At 43.0% G+C, this 27,383-nt stretch overlaps 1 protein-coding gene across 2 annotated transcripts; it reads right to left on the bottom strand.

The window, feature by feature from the left end:
* Positions 1 to 1,466: 1,466 nt before the first annotated feature.
* On the bottom strand, positions 1,467 to 22,139 carry LOC121301454 (fibroblast growth factor 22-like). 2 transcript variants are annotated; one of them, XM_041230872.1, is made up of 4 exons: positions 21,513 to 22,139; positions 21,054 to 21,409; positions 3,679 to 3,782; positions 1,467 to 1,674 (listed from the first exon to the last, which is right to left on the bottom strand). In XM_041230872.1, the coding sequence occupies exons 2-4, from the start codon at positions 21,400 to 21,402 to the stop codon at positions 1,480 to 1,482; spliced, it is 648 nt and encodes a 215-aa protein (XP_041086806.1). In that variant the 5' UTR covers positions 21,403 to 21,409; positions 21,513 to 22,139; the 3' UTR covers positions 1,467 to 1,479. The 2 variants fall into 2 exon arrangements, with proteins under 2 accessions (XP_041086806.1, XP_041086805.1); XM_041230871.1 differs by having other exon boundaries at positions 21,054 to 22,139.
* Positions 22,140 to 27,383: the final 5,244 nt, after the last annotated feature.

A 27,383-nucleotide genomic window follows, 5' to 3' on the forward strand; every position in this document is an offset into this window, starting at 1 on the left:
CAGCTTAATCTAGGCATTGGAATCATTGGGAGATTGCACCATCACGCTCTGTACTGTACATTGGGTGGGAAGTTTATGGGGGCTAATCTCAAGCAGTATTGTGTTGAGGTGGGTGGAAGTCAATTTCTAGCATTACATTCAATTAATGACAGGCAATAAAATAGCTGAGGGGTGTGACTGCATGTGTCCATAAACTCATGAAGCTATTCACTAAACAGATCTCTTGTGACCGGTGTTGGCAGTTTTCAACCTGTAGTAGGATTCACAATGTATTTAGGCTGTATATTATCCATAATGCTTAAAAGGTGTAGTGATACAAAAAAATAAACTTCCTCTTAAACAGCATGCAACACCCTCAGATCTATACCCCTCCCAATCACTGCAAGAAGGTGTAGCAAAATAACACCACTGTACCAGAAAATGATCCCTACTTAACTAAACAAGAACCATACCCCTCTCCTACTGTATATAATTTCAGCTTGCATATTTATATAAAAAATGCTTTCCAACGTGATAAAGACCTAACCAAGTACACAGGTCAGATTCTCAAACCTACCCTGAAAAAACACATTAAAGACAACTAAACAATGTTTTTATTTGTTTCCCACTTCAGTCAGTGCACATACACAAAAGCCCATCTTTAATATTACTGGTTAATAAAAAGAAAAAGTCTGGCTGCGTCCAAAGCTTACAGTGATCCACTGGTACCTAGTCCTTCAGTGGATTGTCCACACTGACCCCTGATCTGAGTCAAAGGGAGGTTTGCAATGTCAGGTCAGGCATTAATATCAGCCGGTCTGTCTGTCCCGGCTTTGTGTTCCTTTAGTTTCTGTACAGGATGAGCAATTCGCTGTCCTTGGTCCACGTTCCCATTGTGTTGGTTGGAAGCAGCCTTGGTACTGTAGGAAGATCAATGCATTTGACCCCTTCCACAGTTTATCAGATCCAGTTTATCAGCAGCATCTGTGTTTCCACACCACTGTCTTTAATGGGATTCCCCCATGATCCTCTGGGTGCTCACTGTACATCTCTCGTTATATCCGACACGGGCAACAATCTGTTTATCCTTCACTTTCTCCTGACTGTACCTATAATGCTGCTCGCACACTGGCAAATAAAGCGCTGTCTGCTATCATATAAAAAAGAAGGTTGCTATTCTTTATATAGATATGCCTCATCATATTCTTAATGTGTAATAACAATAATAATAATAATAATAATAATAATAATATATGTACACATTATTAGCAGCTGTTATTTTGGTCCATAAGCTTACCCAAGGAAAAATCTATAATAACTTAAAATATTAACTCCCCATCCCTCCCATCCCTCTCTCCGTGTCTTAGAGGCCCTCAGGGTCTCCGTTTCCCATTTAAATGTGTACACACAGGAAAGTAAAACATTAAAATATAATAATTATATAATATTAGATAATAATAATAATAATAATAATAATAATAATAATAATAATAATGGTTGCTAGGAGACCAGCATGGGCAGGAAGTGTGCAGAGAGGTGTTTCCTTCTTGTTTTGTGTCCTCGCCGCGGGGTCCCCCTGCCGTTCAAGGAGACAAACATCTGCCGTCCCTTTTGCTTCCAACGCAGCGATGCGTACGTATTGTAGCCGTTTTCCTCGATTCGCTCCTTGAACTTGCAATTGTGATTGTACTCTTCCTGAAAACAGAAAAACAGCGACAAAGAACCGGGGGTCAGTCAATCAAATCTGCTCAGGAGTGGAACACAGCCTATCGCTGTGTGGGTTCTTTCAATGAGTTGCTTTGGGGGACTCATTGCCTAATGCACCCACTGTAAATGACATCCTTCCTGTTGTAAGTGACTCTGCAACAGCAGTTGTGATGCATCGCTCATCCGCACATCTCTGTAAGTTGCATTAGATCAAATCGTCTGCTAAATGACTAAATAATAATGATAAGTTCCTGTGGCAGAGCACAGCTCTGCCCTTTAGAAATTGGCAGGGATGGGGTTAAATTCCCCTACCTGCCTGGGTTTATTATGTTCAGGTGGCTGGGTGCTGATTGATCGTTAATTAAGCTAATCAACTAATCAACCCCAGCCACCTGAACATAATAAACCCAGGCAGGGAGGGAAATTTAACCCCATCCCTGCCAATTTCTAAAGGGCAGAGCTGTGCTCTGCCACAGTTCCAAACTTTCTTTATGCGTAGACCCAATTATAACTAACCCTGAACTAGCGTGTTCCCAGGATGTCTGTTGTCATGGTAAAAAAAAAATACAAATAATAATAATTAAAAAAGGGTTACGCGATTACTTCCCAACAAGCAAACACACAAACAAACAAACAAACACAACAGACAAACCAAATCTCTCTTTAGAAATCCTGTCTGTTGTCATGTGACAGTATAAAGCAGGGCAGGTCCATTCACTGAGACCAGCAATCAGGGGACCTGCATGCTTGGCTGGGAATATTTCTGCACATGAAAGTGTGTTTGAAAGACATCAAGGCCTGTTTCAAGGGGGTAAAGTAACACGTTATTGTTTGCTAACCTTTTTTTTTATCTTATCAGGCAGACTGGCTGTTGTCTTGTTTATGCTGTCGAATGCAGAGGAGGCTGTCCGTGACCAATTCTTATCGCAGCTTGGGGGAGATTGCTGAGCAGAGATTTCGACTCAAACACCCAGGTGTTGAACCACACACTCGCCTCTCTGCACTGTGCACGCAATACTTCCATGAGGATTCTCCCTCTCTGTTGTGTGTCATCTGATTAGGACGGGACTTGGCACTGCACTTTATTAAGCATTATGAAGAGGCACGCCTTGGTTGCAACACACACACGCAGATCGCACAGTACTGAGTCTGTGCCTGGGGGAGTTGGAATGTAATGGGTCTGTAGGGTCCAAGGACCCCGCAGTGAAATTTGAAACCCCACAGGAAATGATTGAGACCCCCACAAAGAAATCTGAGCATGTGAACCACCGACACATCTCACACATCTTAGTTCCTTATGATATGAACTTCTTTTTCATTTAAATATAAAAATGTTGCTAAGCTTAGAATCTAGAGTTTTTATTGGGAGATTTCACATGAACAGATTCACTTGCGATTCATTCCTTTAGCATCCAACCAAATAAGGGCCTATTGGCCAAATAGATTATTGGCTGATAAGTAATTATGGCACTAGAAATTGAGGTTGTGTAATGCTAAAATGAGCAATCTTTCTGTCCTTCAACTTCCTTATAAAATGTATGCAATCCATTTGTACAGAGATGCACATTTAAAGCAAGGTGCATGTGCAAGTAACTCTTTAAAATGTCCCCTGCGTGAATCAGATATGTCATGGTTGTTTGCTGATAATCTGTAGCAATGAGCTGATTGTTTAGTCATTGCTAGTGTTTTAATTAATACTAATTACCCAGCCTCCGTTGAGTCTAAACTGACATCTTTTGACTGCAGGACTGAACTACATATAAGAAAAACTTGTAAAAATTCTCAAGGTCAACTTCACGCTGTCTAGCAGGTTCCCATGTTTTCCCATGCTTTAACATTCCACTTTTGTCAAGGTTTGCAAAGGTTTACCGTACTGGTCGGTCCTATACCATGCTTCCACTCTGCTGTATTCACTAAGGCAGTATACAAAGGCACTAAAGGGATGCATTCACAGTCCCGGTGTTTGAATAGAAACTGTGGAGCTCCGCTTACCGATCCAAAGAGCTTTCCTTTCTTGCTCATGGCTAAGTACAGCCCGGTGTTGACAGATTTGATGGCGACCACTCCCACGCTCACCGATCGGATTTCCATCACACCTGCAAGGGGAAGAAAGGGAACACTTTAGCGCAATGAATTATTTCACCGTCGACGTTGATATCATTAGATATCGTTAATAGATAAGAGGTTTCCGAGGCTGATGCAATGTGGTGTCCAATAACAGACAGGTTCCATGACTGATAACATCACCCGCTATAGCTATCAGGCCTTTGGGATGTTGTTGTTGTTAATAACGACCTGGACATCATAAATAACTTTCAGAAACCTACAGTGATGTGCCACTGTGTTCAGGTTTGCCACAACACTATATTTTTTACCTATTTTGGTCTCACTCCTCCCAACGACCTGTTTAATATCTTTTGTGATAACGCTGCAATGCTAAAGATCTAGGATCTGTTACAACAACCAATGATGTGTCTAATAAAAGGAATAAAGTACAGCTGTACATAATAAGGCTGTCATTTTATCATGGCTGCTGGTGACACTATAAACCCACCAGACCAAAGCCACTAGAACATCTGCATACTCCAAACTAAAGTTTAAAATTAAAAGCAAAGAACGAAAAGGTCTTGAACGGAAGACAAAAATGGGGACCAGTGATCATACAGCTAGGGAGAAGAGGTAAGAAATTGGGTTTTAAAACCTTGGTTTTAATCACAATGAGACAGCAAACAGAATCTCAAACTGAAGCAGCTGGCAAGAAACTGCAGGGCATGTTCGTTTGTTTACTGTTCAGCACAAAACATCGCCTGATAACCACTTAAAACCGTTCCAACCCACTCCTCCTATCTGTGTTGTATGATCATGCAGGTTACTTGTTTCCTTCAAATCCATGAAGAGGATGATTAGAAATTGTCTTATCAGACCCCGTGCTTAAGAAGCTCTGTGGCACTGTTGTAACAATAGAACCTTATTGAGGCGATGGGGAATTGAATAGGTGATAATTCACTCCATCAGTCACACAGCTGTTTGGAACCAGACTCTTTCACAAGACATGGCTATGATGTAACTTTTATTGTCTCTCTCTGTCCCTAGTTACAAGCAATGCGAACAGATTCTTCAACAGATTTTCTTTCTCTTTAGCGCTTGTATTACTTATAGCAACAAGTCAAGGTGTCTGATGAATGCGTGTTTCACTTGGAGACGAGCGGCAAAAAGGAATCATGTATGAGTGCTGATTGAGATGTGGACACCAGTCCAATAGGAAATGACTTGAGTCTGAACACACAAATAGTCTAACGCTAGCTGGTCTCAAGCAGGGACTCGTGTGTTTGCGAATTGGTTATGCTTCATTTTTCTTGATTAACTGTTACCAACAAGCTTCCTAACATCAAGTAAAAAATATATAGAAATCTATAAACTCATTTTGAAAAGTCTTTCCGCACCTATAGCTAAATTCTTGCAGTTCATTTCCGGAGATGTATCCTTCATAAGGCAGTAAAAAAAAGTGTCTGCACCATCCCAATCTCTGTGTATCTCTAAATAAATGTACAGAAATTATACATACATGCAAGCAACCCACCCTCAGCAATATCTCCCATCACCAGGCATGCACATCCCCTAACGAGATCATTAACATGGAACGCTTCCAATATAAACCCAATAGAAGGGTGTGTGTGGGGCTCACATGCTGTACAGACACTGTTTTTTCTAACTGGAACAACTTGCTGCCTCTCATCAGCCACTGTGAATCTAGGTTGGAACTGAACCAGCCACCCAGATGGTGAAAGAATTTACAAGCTGGCTTTATGCCAATCCACAGAGCCACGCAACCCACTTACAGCTCCTTACTGAACAATACCGGACTTAAAGGGACCTCTGGCAAAAAAAGATGAAATCAAGAAGAAAGAAGAGAAAATCAGAGACGACAAGATACAGGCGGGCGTAACTGACATCTCCTAACGAGCCTTCATCTTTGAGCTCTTCAGCCAGTATCAGATCCTGACATAATTACATCTTCAAATTAAAAGCAGAGCGCAGGCATGTGAGGGCGCATTGTGTGAGCTCAGGGGCCCGGTGCAGCTCAGCAATGTGGGTCAGTTGTTTGTTTTTCGTCTCATCGTGATCTCACGGAGAAGAAGATTGTGCATCAAAACAGTTTCAGCGGGAGGCAGGGTGTGTGTTAAAAGTTAAACATGGAGGCGAGGCTGTGTGGAGAAGGGGGGGAGCCAGGGGGGTGGGGGTGGTGGTGTGGTCTCGCTGATCTGAAGCGCCACTCGGACCATCTGCCGCTGCTTCTTCACACCGCTTTCAGCAGCTCCTCCAAGATCTTTTTGAAAACAGTCTTGACCTGTGAACGGGACGAGGGCCCGGGACTGTGAATGTGATCGCCCATGCATGCAAAGCCATCTTCTTACGCTGTTTTTTTTTTTTACACGCACAGATAAAAGAGATACATTTTTGCTACATCTTCAGCTGCTCCTGTGTTCCATGCTGTTAAACAGCTGTGTTGGCAAGATGTAAGATGTGAGACCTTTGGTGAGACAGCAGTCTTTTTTTAAACATCAAAGATGCAGTGGCCTATACTGTTTTTTTTTTTTTTTAAAGGTTGTTCACTTATACACCTGTGGGCTCTATTTTAATGATCTAAACAGGGAGAGATCTAAATACCACGGCTCTTCAGGGGTGATTTTTAGAGCGCCTTATTAACATTACTACTGTTTATTATCTGTATTATATTTCTATAAAGACCACCTAAATGCAACCTGTGAATAAATTATTTTTTTCCAGGCTCATTTTAAATGACCAAATCATCCTGGTCAGCCAAGATGAATGAATAAATTTGTAGAAATTCAAAAAAGACCTGGAATTAGATAATTAGGAGACTGGATAGACCTTCTCTTCCCTGCAAACTGAGGCACCTTCTAGACAGGAGTGGAGCCCAAGCTAAAACTACCAGAACCAGACCTCTGGATTAACAAACCATCTTTTACTCTCTCTCTCTCTCTCTCTCTCTCTCTCTCTCTCTCTCTCCGTCTCTCTCTCTCTCTCCTCCCTCTCTCCTCAGCACTGTGAATGGTGCCACTTTTAACAAGCCTTAAATATTCATTGACAAAAACTTGGACCCAACCAGTTAAGCTTTGACAGGGCAAGACCTAAGCTGCCCTGAGTCCTGACGGCTTTTAGCTGAAAGCAATGGCTATAGACATTTAGTCAAGTGTGCACTTTTTTCTTTCTATGGAAAAGAACGACTCCTCCCCATTTCTTTCTTTCTTTCTTTCTTTCTTTCTTTCTTTCTTTCTTTCTTTCTTTCTTACTTTCTATAGTTTTTATTTTTTTGGAAGTGGGCCCATCGTTAGATCATTCAGCCTTTTCTGAGCTAAAAAAAAACCAAAAGGAAAAAGGACTGACAGGGTCCCGTTGTCAGCTTTTGTTTGGGGGGGGGGGGGGGGGGGTATAGTCACTGTGTGGTCCCCCCCCAACCCTCCAGAGAATTCAGCCCAGCCTGAGAGCTCATTCTTGGGTAACACACTGTGAAGTACTCACCTGGGAGTGGGCTGAACAATCTATTCGGCAGCAGCACACAAAAAATGAAACAAGAAAAAAAAGAGAGAGAGAAGAGAAGGGGGCAGAGTTAAGGAGCAAGAGTAGGCCTTATTAAAGAAAAAAAAAAGGAACTGGTGATTTTCTTTCCCCCCTCGTTTCCTGGGCCTTCCCTCCCCATTCTACACTTCCATGTTAGCAACCAGCAGGAAGCCTGGGAACCTGGAGGATCCTACTGGGGTCCGCCCCTTGATTGACAAACCTTTTCAATGAATTTCACAGTTTGCCTGGTTTCCAAAAAACGGAGAGAGATGTGTTTCTTTTTTTCTTTCTTTTTTCTTCAAAAGACCTCTTTTCATGTTGATTCGGCACCACTGTGCCTAATGGCTGTTACTAGCACCTTTGATCTGCGCTCCCTTTAGAACAAGCCACTCTGGCGAGCGTGTGAGTCTCAGTGAAGCCCCTTAGTTCAGCCAGCGCCTGTCTTGTCTTAGCCTGCTGAGATGATTTCTGTTGCCTTGAAAAAGGGAGACAATAGACCCCACTTGGCCTCTTCCAAATGCTTTTTTGTGAGCGCCTGGTGCTTTTTTGCCCCCATCTAGACCCACTGAGCCCCATTGTGAAAGAAATGAAAACTAAACAGAAGCTTAACTTTGTCCCAGTGGCTTCCACCTTGTTGGTCTGGGGAATTTAATGGGTCATGAGAGACAGTCTTTTTAAAAGAGCTCTCTCACCTGGCTCCATTGTAACTCTCCCTAGGCGTGGGGAGGCTATTCTTGTTAATCTTTGGCCATATTAATACGACACAGACTTACTTGCTCCATAACCAGTGTGTTAGCAGAGCTGTCACTGACAGACCTTTCTTACAGAGAGCCCACCTGGGGCACAAGCGCCTGCCCCAAGCCATTGACTCCTTTGTGTGAGACACTAAGCTTGTTGGTAGCGGAGACATTACAAACACCCTCCACTTTACTGGGTCCAGTTTCTAAATCTGGGGGGAACAAGGCGATAGTGGCAGGGGTCAGGGGGTATTCGACTGGTACCCGACCCCAAGTCAGAATTCATGGGATTCTAACAGAATTCCTTCTAGTTTACTTTCATGTCTGTATTCAGATTGGATTGCAAAATTGGATGGTACAAAAAAAGCCTTTTCTTTTTTTTTTTATCAAATGCATTTAAAAAAAAATTATGTAATACAGAAAGATCCCTCAGCTTGAAAAATGCAAAAGTAATGCCTAGTGCATGAAGTCAGGAAGACAATTATAGCCAACCATCACACATGCTGCAAGTAAGTGCCTTAACTGCTGTGCAAAAGAGCCAGACTCTTCTGCAGGTGTGGTAATGAAGCTTTAAATCTACATTGCACAGACAGGGGCCAGAGTCTGTAACACAACACTGACTGTAACACTACTTGATGCAATGTCAGCCTGGTATAAGTTTATTATTTACTTTATTATTTCCTACTGCAAGAAGTGCTGATGAATAATCAATAGCCATGTCCCTTTGACACAGTTGCATCCTCCTGCCACTGCCGGCACGCTCAGGGTAGTTAACAGATCCTCTCTCAGGTTTGGTACATCTGATATGCCCTGATTGGATTGCGAGGGACTTGTTCTTGTTGGGAGCTCTCTGGCTGTGATAGGAGTTCATCATGCACAGCGAGCAGTGGAGGAATCGCTGTAGTATAACTTAGAGACTTGGAGGAGAAAATGCTATCAGCAGCATCTCCAGAGTTGGTGCCCCTGGGAGAGAGCAGGGAACAGTGCTGGGAATAGTTTTGAATATGTCAAGGGGGGGTAGGTTGAGTAGACAAAAAAGTTATTTTTGTCTTTTCCCTTCCTTAAGGGATATTACATTGACGTTTCAGAATACTGGTCAATGGGCAAAAATGGTCATTTGGGTATGCTGGCTAACACACACACGCACAGGGCTGCAGGCGATTACTCGCTATTTTTATCGCTGCTGGGGTTTACTCAAGTTGAATTTGTAGGCTATAGGGTTTCACGTGTTCACTCGTTAAAAAGGAGCAATCATTGCTCAAAAACAGTGACGCAGTTTTACCATAAAACTCAACGATGGCGGAAATATATTTTTTTATTTTTTTATCATTATTGCCTCTATCAATAAAAAGCAATTACCAGCAAGCGACTCAATTCAACAATAAACCCTTACGTAAGAAGGCATCTACAGAACTGATAAGCAGTGTTCATGCCTTTAAGTAAGGTGCTGTATCTCTCAGCAATATAAATGGCTATAATTGACTGTATTTTATTATACTGCCTGGGGGACAAAACTATTAGGAAAGCAATAACTCTTCCAGTTGACAGACTGATGCATGTTTTCAAGTTTTTTTTATTGCATTTGCATATTATCATCTTGTTCTTTCCTTATATCCTTGTAAACAATGCTGCATGAAGTGTGCACAGGGCTCAGTGCAATCACACGGCCTGTTGTCCTATTTCACAGAGGCAGGCCAGATTACCGAGGCAATTTAATGAGCCGCTCTGTCAGTCACAGAGAGGCTGAGCCAGGCTGCCTCCCACGGCGAGGTATTCAGGGGGCAAGGTGGCTGGACACGGGGCGGCATATTTCACCCGGGAACACTTTCTCAAAGCCTTTTCACTAAAGCAACAGTAACACTTAATAGTAAAGGAACTCCCTGTCAAATATAGCCCTACATCGACATACATACAAATACATGTAGACACAAGCATACAGTACATAAATAGACAAACACACAGACATACATACCAAACATACATGCATACATAGATAGAAGTACAAACACATAAAAATATGTAAGAAAGGACAAGAAAAGCTACCTTTTTTTGGGAGCCTCATATGGTTTTATTTGATGTAATAGGAGTATAGATGCTGTACTTGTATGCGTACATACATGCATACACCCAGCATGTAAATACCACATTAGCAAGCTTGCGTCATGTTCATAAGCCACTGTTGCTGCACGTGCCATGTTCCATTACAGCAGAGGTTACCTGCACAGTGTATTTAAGCTCTATTAGGTCACTTGCAGTTTATAATAAAACAAGGCTCTGAACACAGCAGAACACTTTGTTCCCATTCAAGTCAAGAACAGACCCATGTACAGTACGCTCACTGCAGTACAGGATTCATATTTACTAGTCTAAGATGATGTTAGATGCTGATGAGAAGGAGATGGGAGGTGCGAAGGATTGCTAGAATATACATGAATTGAAATAGTTCTCTGAAAATAATGTCTATGCTGGAATAGATAAAAAAAAAATAGTGTGAATGTTCTACTTACAAAATAAAAAAAGGTGCCAGATTCTTTTCAAATGACACAAGTGGTTGTGTATTTGGAATGTAATTGCAAAGTTACCCTATATGCCATTACAGTGTAATTGCAGCACAGTTACAGACACTTAATGGACTGTGGTAATAAGTTGGTGAAAGCATGGCACAGCGTGGGAAACCCATACAGCTTGCTGTTTTCTATGAACCCCTGATTACAGCAAGGCAATCATATTGAACCCCTATATCTGCATTGAATCTGCAAGCCTGATGAACAAGTTTTTAATTGGGGACCCCTATTTGGCTGACCTCCTTTTGTATGTTTCAGAGGAGTGGAGAGCCCCAGCGATCGCCAGTGCATGAGGCTATACTGTTACCCAAGCAGATAGACACTTTGGTACAGTTCCACTGTGAGCAGCCTTTATGTTCTGCTCCTATTGAATGAACACTTAGGGGAATTAACAGGACCCTTCCGAGAGCCATTAGAGCAAATTAGAGGGATCTAGTTTCCTGGATAGCATCACTGGGCTGTGTTCAGAGAGGCAGAGTGTGAGAAAAGGGTCAGGCAGGGACTCGGGAGACTAGGAAAGGAATCCTGGGCTCATGTGAAACAGGACTGAAGAAGCCATTGCCATAGCCTGGGCTCATGTGAAACAGGACTGAAGAAAGAGTACTTCATATAAATGATGCTTCTTTTTAAGTGATTTTTCCCCATTCCCTTATAAAAGTTTCCCGTACTGAAAGCAAAAATGTAATACAGCACAGTGAAAGTAAAACATAGGGTGGCATTGTGAAGCCCAGAGAGGTATGACAAAGCCTATTAAAAAGCATGGCAAGACAGATCCAAATAAACATGTTGTACTCTTGTGTGATTACTAATCACCTTACAGGCTGAAGTCTAGACACAAACCAACTAATTTACAAAACACTCGGAAGTCTAGACAAAACTGGATCAAAGAAGCTAGCGTTGGTATTTTCACAAAATGTTTATAGATTTCTAGAAGTAGCCATCACCCAGCAAGGACAGAGGTTTAGGTCCCAGCTGCTCCCAGTAAAAATCTCAGGCAGGCAGTGGTGTGAGTGCACAGCTCCCTGTAGATTATCTCTCTCTCTCTCTCTCTCTCTCTCTCTCTCTCTCTCTCTCTCTCTCTCTCTCTGCCCCTCTCCCTTTTCTCTTGCCGGGCTGCTGTATCAAAGACACCTCCAGGAGCAGTCCAGCCCCCCCTGCAGGGAGGAAGTGTTTCATTAAATCACAGCATGGCTGATAAAGGGGAAATCCATTACCCCAGCACCGCCACTAATTAGAGGTCAGCCTCACCATTCACACACGCCTGAGAGAGAGAGAGAGGAAAGGAGGGGGGAAGAGACGAGGTGGAGAGGCAAGAGAGTGAGAGCAGACGGGGAAGAGGAGTGGGATGACGGAAGGGAGAGGGGGATGGAGAGAAGGAGCTACGGACAGAGAGGGGACAGAGGATGGAGAAAAGGGGGAAGAGACCTGGGGCAGTTTATTACTGAGGAAATCTGTGCAGAATCGGACAGTCATCATCTAATATAATTCAGTTTAATTGAGTACAGTACAGTTCAGTATATTTTATTTGTATTATTGCATTTTTCCAAGTTTTATCTAAAGTACAGATACAGGAAGTCTGTGTATGTCCACCCCAAATTCAGACCTAACTAACACTCTCTATGCCATTGTTGTATACACAGTATAAGCACTGGCTGTTTTTTGTTTTTATCTCTGGGGACTTTTTTTTTTTCCTTCCTAATTATAATTTTTATTTTATATTTCCAAATGGATGCAAATGCTATTGTTTCCAAAATATAGAATAATAATAATGCATTCGATTATTCAACAGCTACTGCTTCTGAGATCAGGCGGTGGGCGGTCTTATAAAGAGAGCCAAATGCAAAGCCATTCAAACTGTTATGCAATTGGAGTCATATTATGTCTTAGTATGAACTGTACTGCAATGGGGAGTCTTAATAATCTAACAGAATGTAAAACCTGGAATTGCTCCTGGAAATCATGAAACTACAATTTGAGTCTTAGCCCCATTAAGGCGCAGCACAGTGGTCAACAAGGCCTAAAGGGTTAACGGGGGCAAGGGGGGGCGATTGATCGGTCGTCTGTCTAAACTGCATTTGGCCTTCAAGAGCTGTGCAACCCGAGACTAGGGGGGCGGGGGGGGGGGTCCCTTTAATCAGGGAGAATAAATTGCCTTCAAATCATGCATCACATGCATAACGAGCTGTACCAAAGACTTCACAGATAGTTACGAGCAGAGTTGCCCGCCGCTTTCTGACTCACAGCTCCTGCAGTTTCCTGTACTTAAGACAGGTGGGTGGAGCACAGTATCAAAAGACAGGGATTCATTTCTGAGTGCCACTAAATTGAGCGTAAATCACATCTGCAGTTGGTTTGATGTCCAGACTTAGGCTTTCTGAGTAAAAACAGAACCAGACTTCTTTTTAATTCAGTGCTTTTTAGTATTTGCTGTGTATTACCCCTCATATTAACCTTATTAATCATATCGATTTTGCGGTTTTCCCATGCCCCCCCACCCTGCATTTATCACCGTTTACCATATTTGCCTTGTTTTGTATTGTACTTTACCATGCTCACCTATGCTTTGCCATGTTTTCGCTACGTTTTATTCACTGCTGTTTAAAGGAGGGACCGTGAACAACTGTGGCTTTTGATGCTGTAGAAGCAGCTGAAATGGGTGGGAGAAGAACTACATTCTGGGGGGAATTTACGAATGTTTAACTCCAGTTTGCTTTTTTTTTCTTTAGGGCACTGGTGTTTATGTTTCAGAGAGATTTGCATAATTGAACCCAAGCAAGAGACTTGTCTGCTTCTGAAACGAACACCGGTCACCCTCTTCGACGGACGTTTTGACTAGAATCATTTAGCTGTGTCTCTTGAAACCTTGGGGATTCGATGTCGGTCTGGGAATTGCTGCACTACCTTGAACGAATAACAATTTTGAGAGTCCAATTCAACCATTCATTGAAAACCTGCAAAAGAATGCAAATGTAGTGAATTTATCTTAAACATGTTTTGTTTGCAACAGTATCCTGTGTGTTGAGTGCATGTAGTGGATATTAGTAAACGGTAGCTACAGTGTAACTAAGTATGTGTTGTCAATGTTTTCCATTATTGAAATGAGGTTGCAGACAGGCAGCACTGCACTGCACCGGGGTCTTCAAAGGGGTTTGAGCCAACAAAACACATCCTTATATTTTTTACGGCAGGCACACCCGCTCCCTGTATAGGTCTCACATGTGTAGTTTTGAAAAGAACCTGTTTTCATTTGAAAACGTGGTATCTAGTACCGCGCTAGGATACTGGAGAATGAAATCGTTGCTCACATTTTCGGGGCCTTTTTCCCTATCAGTAACCAACCCGCTTCTCCACCTAAATACTGAAATGCAGCTGGTATGACCCCGAAGGCAGTGCTGAGGTGAGAAGACCCGTCAAGTGCAAGTGTAACATATTTTCTGGAAGGCAAAGGAAAAAGACTGAGACCTTTTTTTTACCTACAATAGTACCAATTCTTCCTTAACAAAATGCATATTTGCAATATTATGAGATTATTTTATTATGCAATTATAAATACTATTATAAATGCCTTAGTTACATGTTCTGATAAATGGACCCGTTAATGTTAAAAATCCACTAGCGTTTATAGCACATCTATATATGGTTATTTGTTGTTTGTAACACGTGTTATAGCGCATTTATAGATTGTTACTCCTCGTTTATAACACTTGTTCTAGTATATTTATAGATGGGTTGATCGTTGTTTATAAGTGTTTTTGGAAACTTCATCAATTTTGTTTGTTTTATATTTTGGAATTACATGTATTTGAAAGCAATAAACCTTATAAAAAAAACTGAGCCAGATTTTCTCTTTGATAATATTAATAATCTTTATATAGCACCTTTCATAGTGGACCACCATCACAAAGCACTTTACAAGATGTGAGACTAGGGTGTGTGAACTATGCATCAGCTGCAGAGTCACTTACAACAACGTCTCACCCAAAAAATGCAGCACATGGAGGTTAATTGACTTGCTCAGGGCTGAGCTGGGATTTGAACCGGGTACCTCCTGGTTACAAGCCCGTTTCTTTAAACGCTTGACCACACTGCCTCCTAGAAGCATGGTAAATTATAGTCACAGCCAGGAAAAGACAAATTGCCTTGCAGATTTCCCATTGCAAGCTTTTCTTAGGGATCTTTGAGTACCTATACTGAGGTTTTTCTTCTCTTTCCAATGTAGCGCTGTTCCTCCAGTGTAAACAGCATGTGTTCATTGTTTGTTCCCCCTCGAGGGCAATGCTTTCCAACTCAGTTTCTGCTATCCTGTCAAGGCCATCCATCTGCTTTATTTAAACAATTGGACCTCTACTGAGGTCTGGTCATAATTAAAGACAATTGAAAGAAAATGCAACATCTTTTTTGGTTTACTTCAGTATGAAAGGAAACATGGTGTCACTAACACAACAAGCACACTGGCTTGCTCACATACAGGCACATGGTCTCGAATTTACAAACCTAGGAAATAAACAACCCAGCATATCCATTCCCGGGGACATTCTTAAGTTGTTTATTCTCTAGTTTTGAAATGTAAAAAAGGTGTTAAAAGCAACTGACAGAATAGGAGGAAAAGGCTTTACTAAAAGCCCGACTCCTTCTCTTCTCCTGTCACGGTGGTGTGATGTCATTGGCATGCTTGTCGCCAGTGGCTCTCGGCTGTTGAACTCAAGCACGCCATCCGTCGCACAGAAAGCACAGGGCAGAAAACAGCAGGTGATACCAGGAAATACATTCCCTCCTTGATCGTAACCCACTTGCGACCTGTTCCACATTGGCATTACTGTTTCGGATTGAGCTGCACGAGTTTGCTTACTGCGTTGCACCCAATATGTTTAAGCCATCATTGATCCATGTGAATCTTCAGTGCTAAGTCTATTTAAACCAATAGCTTGAGAACGTTAATGCACTGGTGAATCTACTGAACACCCTCTTGTGGAGGGAGTGAGCTGGCAGTCATTCAGCAAAGTCCCTGCAGTAATTGGAGCAGGTGGATAGAGAAGGACAGCAGCGTCCTCAATACCGGCTCACACCTCACGAGCGGCAGCCAGCCAGCCTGAGCCTCTCCCCAGTCTAATCACCTTCTTTATGATGGCTTAGGGTTATCTCCCCAGCAGAGGAAAAGTTCACTGTGTGGGTGTGAAGCCCAGGGCTCTGATTTACACACACTTGACAATTAGAAAACAAAGCATTTAAAGTGCAGGGCTATATAACTGGGCTGTGAGACACACTTTTTTGGAACGCAACAGCTGTTATTTATTGCTTTGATATACTTTATTGTTTTTGTAACACATTGTTGAACTATATATTATCATTTATGTATATAATAATATCTATATATATATATATACTAACTATATATTATATATATTATATATTATATATTATATCGCAACAGATTTTGAAGATAAAGATTTCCCTTCTATGTGCTGGTGAAACTCACAAGATTTTGAAATAAAGATTTCCCTTCTCTGTGGAAACTCACGAAACACAGCTGTCCCTGGTTCTTGAGTCCATACTCCGGCTGTACTTGCTAATTGCTATGTTGTTGCCACTCATAACTTCAGAAGCACGTTGTTGGTGTCTATGCACTCACTGAAGTGTTATTCCAATTACTCCACTGTTGCTGAAACACTTGTCCCTGGGTACAGGTCTTGAAGTTTTTTTTATCCCCCTGGGAACGGATTGCTCTTATTATTTTACCACGTAGATTCGGAAAGATCAAAGTCAGGGTTATGTGTGATTTTTCAAGGACTGAGGTGCCAGCAGTGTAATCCGATCGGCTCCCAAAACGAGAACATGCACATTAACACCTCCAAGTCACGCTGCGCCCCGAGACAGCGCTCACAAAACAATGCCCAACCGGGCAGGCTGAGCAGTAAAATAGCACTGCTGGGTGACAGCACTGCAAGCATATTCCTGTATTTCTTGAGATTCTAACATATTGTTACTGAACAAGCAAATGCTGTATTCTACTCTGCACTGTGTTAATAACAGGGTATATGGGATGTGCTTAAAGAGCCAGCGTAGAGGGAATGGGGGGGAATCTACACTCGATAAAGCTAAGCAACCCTTATACAAGTTTACCATGGTATTTTTGCACTTTTACCATGCTTTTGCCATGGCAATTCCCTGGTTTATTAATATGCTTTATCATGCCTCACTGTTCTTTGCATTGCTTTCCTGTGCTTTACTGTGTTTTCACTATGCTTTATTACTCTTTGCTATGCTTTTACTATGGTAAACGTTTATAAGGGAAGTACCTTGCACTACAAAAGTTTACACTTCTGTGCACTTAAACAGACCCCATTGGCTATCCAGTTTGTTTACTCCGTGCTCCTACTACAACCTGAACCAAACGGTGTCTCAATTATAATCCTAACATGTCACAAGGAATCAGCTCACGGTTGACATATTTTCACCTTGCAGGTGACAACTTTGTGAAGCACATAATAATATTTTTTGTTTTATTCACAAAGTAGACTAGACTTTGCAATAAAAGGATATATCATTTACAAAATATCCTCTAGGTGTATTGTTCTATTGCAGTTTCTGTTCAGATTGCTAATTATTCCAGCGCAGGGAGTGATTTGTTGTATATTATTCAAATTATTCAAATGTTCTAAAGTATTCTATGAATACATTTTTACTTCTTCTTCTTCTGAAACCTCCTAGAGTGGAAGATTATTTTATTTTCCCACTGGTCTCATCCAAACAAAATAAATATATGAATCATTGCAATGCTCATCTGTCTGAAACAAGAGACACAACCAGCTGCTTGCAAACACTATATTAAAAAACCCTGGCATGCTGCAAGGTGGCAATATATTAAAGCACCCAACTTCCTCCATTCATGACTTTATTTCCTTAGGCTGAGCGCAGTGTCATTGCCTGGACCAGAGACAAGCCTTTGATTTTATTAATCCCCACACCCAAATTTCAACAGCCTGCCCTTTTAACTGAGATGTAAACCGCTCGTAAATATGCCAAGGTGCCAAATGTATTTCATAAGGGCAGACAAAGCAAAGAACAACCTTGCCCTGCGTGCAGTCAGACATTCATAACATGCTCACAAATCTGCGATGGCAAAAGCATTGCAAGTTGTAGTAAAGCATCGTGAAAGCATGGGAGCAGAGGAGAAATAAGCATGCAGTATCCAATACCAGGATAATAACTGACAAGAAATCGAGGCATTCACAACACTTTATTATTCAAAAGACAACAGGAAAAATGTGTTCACAAAAGCCTTTAAATGCAACTGAAAAGGTGCCTGTGCAAACGGTTCTCACATGGTAATATGCACTGTTTGTGCATCTGGTTAATGGATGGTTTCCTTGTTTTATGGCGCTATCGAATCAAATGTGCCATAAAAGAGCTATACTTTTTAATTGAACCTCTCCTTCGTTAATGCACCTGTTGGAAAAATGCATGTTAAAAAACAAAGGTTTGGAGATTAATGAGAAGTGTGGCTAGAAACATGCACCCTGCCCTATGGTTTAGCTAGGCTTCTATGAAACATAATTGTTTTTTATAGTTAAAAATAAATAAATCACAACCAACCAAATATAAGCTATAATGCTGATACCAGGCACTGAAAGGGTTAAGGACGCCCGGTGGAGGCCCCAGTGAGAGTGAGGTTTTAAAGGCTGTGACTGTGAAGAGAGGAACTGTAACCCCATCCTCCCAGCCTACCCATTAAACGCTTCAAGCCCACTGAGTTGCAGGCGCACAGGCTCAATAATTCCAGACACGAGTCTGCTGAGATTGATACAGTTTTTTCCAGGGTCAATTAGAAAGCCGTTGACTAATTTCTACTGTTTTTGCACCTGAGAGGCTGTGACTGTGGGCTGGAAAAAATGACCCAGGCTGTGGATGGGTGAAACCGTGTTGCCTGGGGTGGCAGTGAGAAAGCAGACAGGCAGACAGGCAGGCAGGCAGGCAGGGAGGCAGGGAGGCAGGCAGGGAGGCAGGCAGGGAGGCAGGCAGGGAGAAAGAAAGGAACTACCAGACCTGTGTGTCTGTGTGTGCCTGTCTGTCTTAAGTGCCCAGTCTGTGTCTGCATGTGTCTGTGTGCTTGTGTGCGTGTCTGTGCGTGTTTGACTGTGTGTGTGTGTCAGCGTGCATGTGTCTGTGTCTAAGTGTCTGAGTGTGTCTGTCAGTTCCCCCATGTGTGTGTCATTGAGTAAGTGTGTGTGTGTGTGTGTGTGAGTCTGTGTGTCTCTGTTAGTCTCGGTCTGTGTATAGACCCGTCTCCTGTTACGCTATTGTAATGCTGTACCACATGTCGGTGTGATTGTTATCAAGATTGGTTTCATTGTAACCACGGTTGTTACAGTAGCCTGGTAAACAATATGTACGGCAATAGAATGAAGTCTATCTGCAGGGAATTCAAGTGCAGACTGAAAACGTACCGCACTTGTTTGACCTGGCCTGCTGTCAATGTTACTCTCAGGATTCCTGGCTCAGAATAAACCATAGTGTCTGGACCGGACTGTCTGAAGTTTTTCAACCTGATTTGCTTTGAGATGTCTTGAAAGATGCCTGTGAAGTTATTGTAATATTTGTTGCTGTCATTCTGTAGGGTTTATAGGGTCATTGCCCTGGGTACAGGACAACGATGCCAAGACAGCATAAAACACGGCAGTACCACAACAACCCAAAACATAAAGCTTTTATGAATCATATTTAAGACAGCGAAAATGGATAGACCATTTTTTTCCATCAGGTCTGCTCAGCTACTATTCTGGAAATCTAAAGTCTAAAAGCGCTGGAACCAGTGTGGTGTAATATAGTGACACAATACATAAAGGAGAGACAAGAGGGTGCAAGGACCCCACATTAAACACATTAAATAGGGTGCAAGGACCTCACATTAAATACAGTCAAATACATGAACCCCACAAATGCAAAAAATTTTGTATTATTTATGTATTGTATAATAGATTTGATACAGCTTATTAAATACACTATGATATACAATAGCTTGCTTTCAAGACATCTTCTTCAGGTGGAAGTGTTCAGAAATTGGAAAGGAGAGGCGTTTGTGACCACACAGTACGAACCTCGTGGCAGCGCCACTCTTCTTACAATGGGCTATGCGCTGCAGTATTTATGTAACAGGGTTCCTGTGAGCTCATGGTGCTGAATGGACAGCTCCTTGTCCCACTTGAGTGTGGGTGCTTGTAAAAAATACTGTCTGCAGTGAAAGGTGAGGGCACCAATCACTGTTAAACACTGTGCCGTCAAGCCATTGCTGTTACATTCGATTATTTCCACACTATAGTTTTATGAGAGTGACTGTTTTTTTTATTTAAAATGCATCAATATGCATACAGATGATTCCCACAGCCACATTGTTGTATTCCTTGGTATATCTCTGGACCGGGGACTACCATTATGTATATAAGGCAGTCTTAGGTTGGTGTGTAGAGAGAAGGGCGCACAAGAGAAACAGACATTTCCTTCTCCTTTCCCCTGTCTGACAGACTCCAGTGTCACAGCTCAGCTGTGTTACACCGTTGTTTATTTGGTTTGGTCCCTGCACTGCCCTTTAACAGCGTGCTACACCTAAACATCATTAGAGCTCCTTTGATCACATAAACATTGTCAGTTCCACTGGCTTGTACTAAATCCAGACAGGCAGGGATCAGCTAGTCTCCCATGTCCAGGAATTCACCAGCCTGCCTTGGGGGAAACCTGCCAATGCAACCCCAAACCCAACACCCCTGCTGGAACCGGGACTAGCGAACAAGGGAGTTCATGAGATTAAGAGACTGGATAAGACTGCTTGGAGGATGAACCTGTATCGATAATGAATCCTGTTCAAAACCTTTTTGTAATCATTGTGAGTTCAAACAGGGATGTATACAGATGGTATCCATATCTTTTTAATTCTGGCAGCAACAGTTACTGGAAAGGCTTTGCAGTTACTAATTTAATTAACGGTTAAGCGATGCAAGTACTTACAAAGTTTCTGAGAGGCAGTGATCATAGTTTTATGCTTGCTTGTTTCTCAAGGAACAGAAAACTTTGGATACCATGCACATGCACTGATAGCTTTCATTTGTAAAAGTCATTAAAAAGTTGCATCACATATTTCACTTGAAAACTGCATTAAACCTTTTCCCCAACTCAACAGTTTCTCCTGCACTGCAAAAGGCACTAATTACATACTATAACTATAAAGTTATACTATACTATAACTATAAAGCACCAGCACTAAAGAAATTCTGAAAGAAACTCGACAGCAAGGCGGTAAAGCAGTTTTTGTCGAAGGCATCGAGAAAGACTTTCAGTCGCTTTTTAATAAATCCACTAAGTCTCTTTTAGTGTTTCTGAAAGTCTTTCCCTCTTTCACTGTAGACCTTGAGAAATGGAAAACCTTTCTCCTTGTGTTTGCTAAGTATATACATCATGTTATTTAACATTTCCACGAGACTTGGGTACTCACTGTTGACGCAGTTTTTCCTGCGAGTGCCATCCACTTTGCCAGTCTTGTCCATGCGCAGGAAGAACTTGGTGGCGGAGTAGAGCCGGCGCCACCTCACATCCCCCTCCAAGTGGTTGTAGCTGCGAGTGTGCCGGTCCAGGCTCCAGGAGCAGTTGGCTCCCTCCTGCACCCTCGTGGGCTCAGGGCTGGGAACAGCTACACCAGGGCACCCCCCAAGGGCAGAGCCGGTGGCCAGGAGAAGGGCGCAGCAAGCCAGGCACAGGGAAGAGGCACGGGGGCTGGCAGGGGAAGTAGAGGCAGAAGCAGCAGCAGGAAGAGGTCCGGCGGTGGGTGGCATCCATTTCCACATGGTCAAACTGCAGAGACAGCGCCCACATGCAAGCAGGACATACTGGGACTGAAACTGGGACAGCTGGAAATGAGGGGAACGGACTGGAGACGGTTTCCCACAATACTTACAAATGAGAACTGAGCACCCATCACCCTAGAAAGCCATTGGAAAGAAGCTCCAGAAAATAAAAATTGCTCCCTTGCAAATTGCTTCCTTCCTTATCTCTATCCCCAAATTAAATATGTGTGTTTGTATGTAATAAATACTAATAAATGATAATATAGGAGGCGTTTGGAAAGACTAAAATAAAAAAAGAAGCTCTGGAAATTCAAATTTTGTCTTGAAAATCAATTGAAGTGTATTGTAATTCCATTTTAAATTCCTTTTTTCATTGATCCTTTATTTATCCTCCTCCTTCGTCTTCTTCTTCTGCTCCTTCTTTACTCCACACTTCAAACTCTTTCAGATCAAATCCTTTCCTGTCCTCTTTGCACCTTGCAAACCTGCCTGCCTCTCTTTTCCTGAAGTTGTTCTTACGCTGCGACACAGAGAGAGAGAGAGAGAGAGAGAGAGAGAGAGAGAGAGAGGGGGAGAGAATGAGAGGTAGAGTCTGCAGCGAGATGGAGCTGCCTGCCTGCCTGCTTGCCTGGTCGGTGTGTGAGTCAATGTGAGTGAGAGTGTGTGTGTGTGTGTTTGAGGGAAGGTCCTTGCCTGGGTGACAGCCCTGCACTCTGTTCCTCAGACTCCAGCCTGCCTTGTATTTCACCTCGCTGTCCCAGCAGGGCAGGGCACTGTCTGCCAGTGAGATGGTTCCTTGTCAAAGAGAGGGTGGGGCCTAAGTCCATTCATAATTATTGGATGTCGAGGCAGAGAGCAGCAATGAAACCCTGCCTGCTGCAGTCTGCCTGCCTGCATCCTTGCCTCTCCTTTCCTTTAGATGGTTCCTTTTGTTTTGGGATTGCTTTCGGACCAGTTTTACTAAGTATTTGCCCTGGAGAGCAGTTTGAATCTGTTTTTGTTGTGAAATAAAACTGGTTCCAGATCCAGCAAGAAAAAAAAAACTGATATAGTGCAGGTTTTTTCAGGACATGCAAATGTTGGACTGGAGTAGTAAATCTGGTCCAATTTTATTATAATATATATTTTTTTAATTGCACAGAAATACCTTTTAAGTCATAAAACGTGAAGCACAGCTATGCATGCATATGTAATATTAACACAATCTGTGGTCAGCCGACTCAATCCAGGAGCAGATTTGCTTTTGCAAGAGTTTACACCACTAGGTTTTCTAAAAGGCATGCACATAGGGAAGTAACCTGCTCTAGACTTAAAACATTAGCTAATAGTACACACATTAACATGCAATCTATTCATTATATTATATATACAGGGTTTGCACTGGTGTGCATCGGTGGGTTAACTCCGCAATTCTAGAAATGTGTTTCCTGCAGCTCTGGAACAAGATGACTCATATGGATGGGACAGTCCTCCTGGACTGTAAAACATTAAGATAAATACTGCAATAGCGCCAAGCTCCAAGGGAACAACACTTGTGACTCAGTTAGGTGAGGTCCCACCCAACACCTACACTGCTGGGATTACCCCTGTGGCAGGCTGGAGAGTGAATAGAGGCCCAGAGACAGTCTGTAGTTCAAAAAAATAATTTTATTGTAAATACACAAAAATAAAAGGGCACAAGGGCCAAAACAAAGCGATTTAAACACAAAAAGAAAGACAAAAAGCAAAACAAAAATAATAATTTCCAGGCTGGGCAATGCCTTCACTGGATTTATCAAAATTCAAAAATCACACACCAAAAAACCACCAACCTGCTTCCTCAGCTCCCTCCTCCCAAATGAGAAGCAGAGGCCTCCTTTTATGTCAGGTGGCTTGGCGCTGATTGATCGTTAATTAACCTAATCAACTAATCAACCCCAGCCACCTGACCATAATAAACCCAGGCAGGTAGGGGAAATTAACCCCATCCATGCCAATTTAAAAAGGGCAGAGCTTTGCTCTGCCACACACCTCCCCCCATGTACAACGTACACCGGCCGCAATCGGCCAACTCCCCCCTTCCCCCCCTCCCCCCCCCCCCCCCCCCACCCCCCAAGAGTCCAATTATGTCCCTTGGGTGGGCTGTTATGGTGGGTGGTGGTGGGCAGGGTTGATGTCGGAGCCCCCAAGCCTTCTTTGGTTGAGGGGGCCCCGGATCTCCAAGGTAGTACGGCGACGGCGGCCCGGCTCCTTCTGGTGGCTGAGGCGGCGACGGCGGCAGACCCTCGGCAACCCTAGAAAACAAAAAGGAGACACCAGCAGTCCCAAGCGATGCGGAGCAGCAGGCAACCCCAGGCGATGCGGATGTGTCATCCCTGAGCGGAGCGGGCGTGGCATCCCTGGGCGGTGCAAGGAAGGCATCCTTGGGCCATAGCTCCTCCCCTCTGGGCTCTGAGAACGGCGGCTCCTGCCTCTCTGGCTCTGGGAGCGACGGCAGCTCCTCACCCCTCTCTGGCTCTGGGAGCGACGGCAGCTCCTCACCCCTCTCTGGCTCCCGGGAAGGCGGCTCACCCCTCTCTGGCTCCCGGGAAGGTGGCTCACCCCTCTTTATTGGAGTGACCGGGGCATCTCCCATGTCTACTGCCAGGTAATTAACCACCATGAGGGCAACCTCTGGGAAGGACGCTGGGTGGTGTTGTTCCTCCCACTGTTCCCACCTCTCCCCAACTCGACGTCACAGCGTGTTGATAACTATGGGGAGATCGTGGACGAGGTCTGCCTCAGGGTGCATCAACCAGTCCCAGATCTCCTGGGACGGTGGTGAAGGTGGTGGTGCTGGAGGTAGTGGGGTGGCCCCTGATGCCCAGGGTGAATACTGCACCTCTTCCTGGGCCTGGTTGTAGGAGCATCCTGCCCAGTTGTGGCCGTCCTCCTCACACTGGGCACACCAGTTTGCTGGTGGCAAATCTGGGCAGGACCGCCAACGATGGTCCTCCTTCCCGCACCAGGAACACCAAGGGAAGAAGCTGGCCGGGTCCTCCAGCGGTGGCTGCAGCAGCTTACATTTCTTCAGCTGCTGCTTGTCCTGCCTTTGCTGCTGTCTGCTCTTCTTTCCTATTTTGTTTTTTTTTCCAAAAAAAAATTTATCCCAAAAATTCCAAAAAAAATATAAAAATACTGCTCTGAGCCTCTAGGTGGCGCTATCCCACCTCTGACACCAAATGTGGCAGGCTGGTGAGTGGATAAAGGCCCAGAGACAGTCTGTAGTTCAAAAAAATAATTATTTTATTATAAATACACAAAAAAAAAGGGCACAAGGGCCAAAACAAAGCAATTCAAATACAAAAAGAAAGACAAAAAGCAAAACTAACAAAAATAATAATATCCAGGCTGGGCAATGCCTTCACTGGATTTATCAAAGTTCAAAAATCACACACCAAAAAAACCCACCAACCTGCTTCCTCAGCTCCCTCCTCCCAAATGAGAAGCAGAGGCCTCCTTTTATGTCAGGTGGCTGGGCGCTGATTGATCGTTAATTAACCTAATCAACTAATCAACCCCAGCCACCTGATCATAATAAACCCAGGCAGGTAGGGGAAATTAACCCCATCCCTGCCAATTTAAAAAGGGCAGAGCTTTGCTCAGCCACAACCCCCCACAAAGTTTTTATTACCGATTTAACAAGAAAAAAGAGACAAGGGTATCAGAAACCTACATATACCAACACACGTGAAACGCTTGCCAACCAGCTCCAAAAAGGGGCCCCCATTCAGACGCATTCTTTAAAAAAAGACCCCGTCTCTCTCTCTTGTTTAACGAATGTATTTTTTGTTCTTTCGATAATGGCATATGAAATATCGTAAAACGTAACGTTTTTGTGAGCGAGACATTTTCCCTATTTTTGCCATTATTAAAAGACTGCAAACCATACGTGCTGCAGTATATGCACACTTAAAAAAATGTCTGCAGTGGAACAGCCACAAAATGTAGCTTCCGCAGACATTCTCTGTTTTGGAATACGTAATTTGCTCTTATCCGCTAAAAACCCACAAAACGAAAACTGCCTAATGATACCGTAGCCCCCTGACTGCATGGAAATGGACAAGGAGTGGGTCATTCAAGTTAGGATGCATAGCCAGCCCCTATAACTGCACTATATGAATTTCTAATTAATTACTTAAGTCTAGTTGTCTGCATTGAAATTCTAAAAATCTCAAATTCTTGTTCGAAGCGATGCTGTGCAAATATACTGGTGTACAATATTATTTTGATACCCTCTCCCCCATAATACTCTTATGCAGTGCGTCTAGATTGGACCGCAACTCACTGCAATGGTACTTGAAGTGGCCCCCCCCCTATCCTTTCCTGATGCCCCTGCCTGTAAGTCAGCCAGTCCCGCCACTAACCTTCATTGCAGTTTCTCATCAAAGCTCCTCCAGACTCTAACTTGCTAAACTTCATAAAGATCAAGCCGCCTACCCCAATAAAAACAGTGTCTCAGATCATTGCAACCCAGCTCTTCCTGCCCTGTAGGGAGGGTCCTGCATCCCTGAGTGTGTTTCTGTTAACAACGCTCACAAGATCAAAATAAAAAACAGGCTACGTTGACTTATTTCCCGGTAATCTACAGGAACTCCTTTCAACAGGAATAAGACGAAACAAGTCACCAGTGAAGAAACGTACCTTAGAATACTGAAGATCAGTGGCAGTCGTATTTATTAAAAGCTCTCTAGGTCCCGATATTTTGGTGATGTTCAAACAAACTTTTTCTAGTTTCTAACATGTTTGACAATTTTGCGGTGCTGTTGGGGGGGTCCTCCATAAAAAAGGAAAATGGCACAGGCTTATGAAGCATCGCTGGCTGTGTATATGAAACTGCAGCGGTGAAAACACTTTTATTCTTCATCTTGTTATCATTATTATACAACGGGAGCAAAACTATGAGTTTTTATGCAAGGATTATTACGAATTTCAATAAAACAATTCAGGTTCAGCTCTGTCTATATGTTTACCTTGAGACGCTGATCAACTACTGCATATTTATATATGTGATCAATTTGATGTATTATTTTCTAACTATAATGGGGTTTTGAGTTTTAACAAGCTTGAGACCTCTTATTGTTTTATCACCTCCCCCACTCCCTCCTCTTAGAAGCTCACCATTAGACTGTCCCCAATACAGACGAGTAGCGTCCCCTATAACAGACGAGACCTCTTGTGAGCTTCTGGTGTGAAGAATAGCATTTCCCTCTTGCCCCCTCTCAGCAGGGATTAACAACTGGCCTAGACGATGGCGCCTGTTACTTGTTGAAAACAATAGCTGGAACTCAAGACTGGACTCAAGGACAGACTCCTTCTTTAATGGACTTCCCAAGAATTTCTGACTGATAGCTGCCATGGACTCACCCCTGTGTGCACCTGACTTCCTAGTTTTTTTTTTTATCTGTTTTGGTTTTGCCATGTTAAGATAAATTTCAGGAGAAAGTGTCGGAAAAGAAGAAAGGAATGTCTGTCCTATTTAGAAATGATAAAATAAACTACACATTGAACAACCAGTGTCTTTTTCGACGTCTTCAATTTTGAGTTTTGGTTGACAGTCTTATATCACTGGATGATGACATATCCACCCCCAGTTGGAAAGTGGGAAGGATTTCAGTATGGTCCCAAGTGTGATAGTTTTACCTGATTGACTGTTTTCAATGATGGATGATCTACCTACCACATTGCACGAGAAGAAATCAGATACCAACTACATCTCTCGCACACTACACCGCTAAAGGCATTGGCCAAAAGGTTCGTCTGGTTGACTGTTTTTTCTTATAGATTTCATTCTTCTGTAATTTCTGCACCCCAGCAGATGCTGTCGTCAGTGTTGGTTCAGCTCCTTTGCAAGTTTCTGAAGCGCTTCTTTTTCTACTGTGTTTTGTCCTACCAGTATCTGCGGACCCATGAGTCATCACTGCGCCCTCTCCTCTCAGACCACAATCACATCAGCACAGAAA

The sequence above is a fragment of the Polyodon spathula genome, chromosome 27, assembly GCF_017654505.1.
Source record: "Polyodon spathula isolate WHYD16114869_AA chromosome 27, ASM1765450v1, whole genome shotgun sequence".
Classification (NCBI taxonomy): Eukaryota; Metazoa; Chordata; class Actinopteri; order Acipenseriformes; family Polyodontidae; genus Polyodon; species Polyodon spathula.

Coding starts and splice junctions, on each gene's coding strand:
- LOC121301454 (XM_041230872.1), bottom strand. CDS start 21,402: ATGTGGAAATGGATGCCACCCACCGCCGGACCTCTTCCTGCTGCTGCT. Junction 3,783..21,053: donor CAGGAAAAACTGCGTCAACA/GTGAGTACCCAA, acceptor TTCCCCTTGCAG/GTGTGATGGAAATCCGATCG. Junction 1,675..3,678: donor AAGGAAAGCTCTTTGGATCG/GTAAGCGGAGCT, acceptor TTCTGTTTTCAG/GAAGAGTACAATCACAATTG.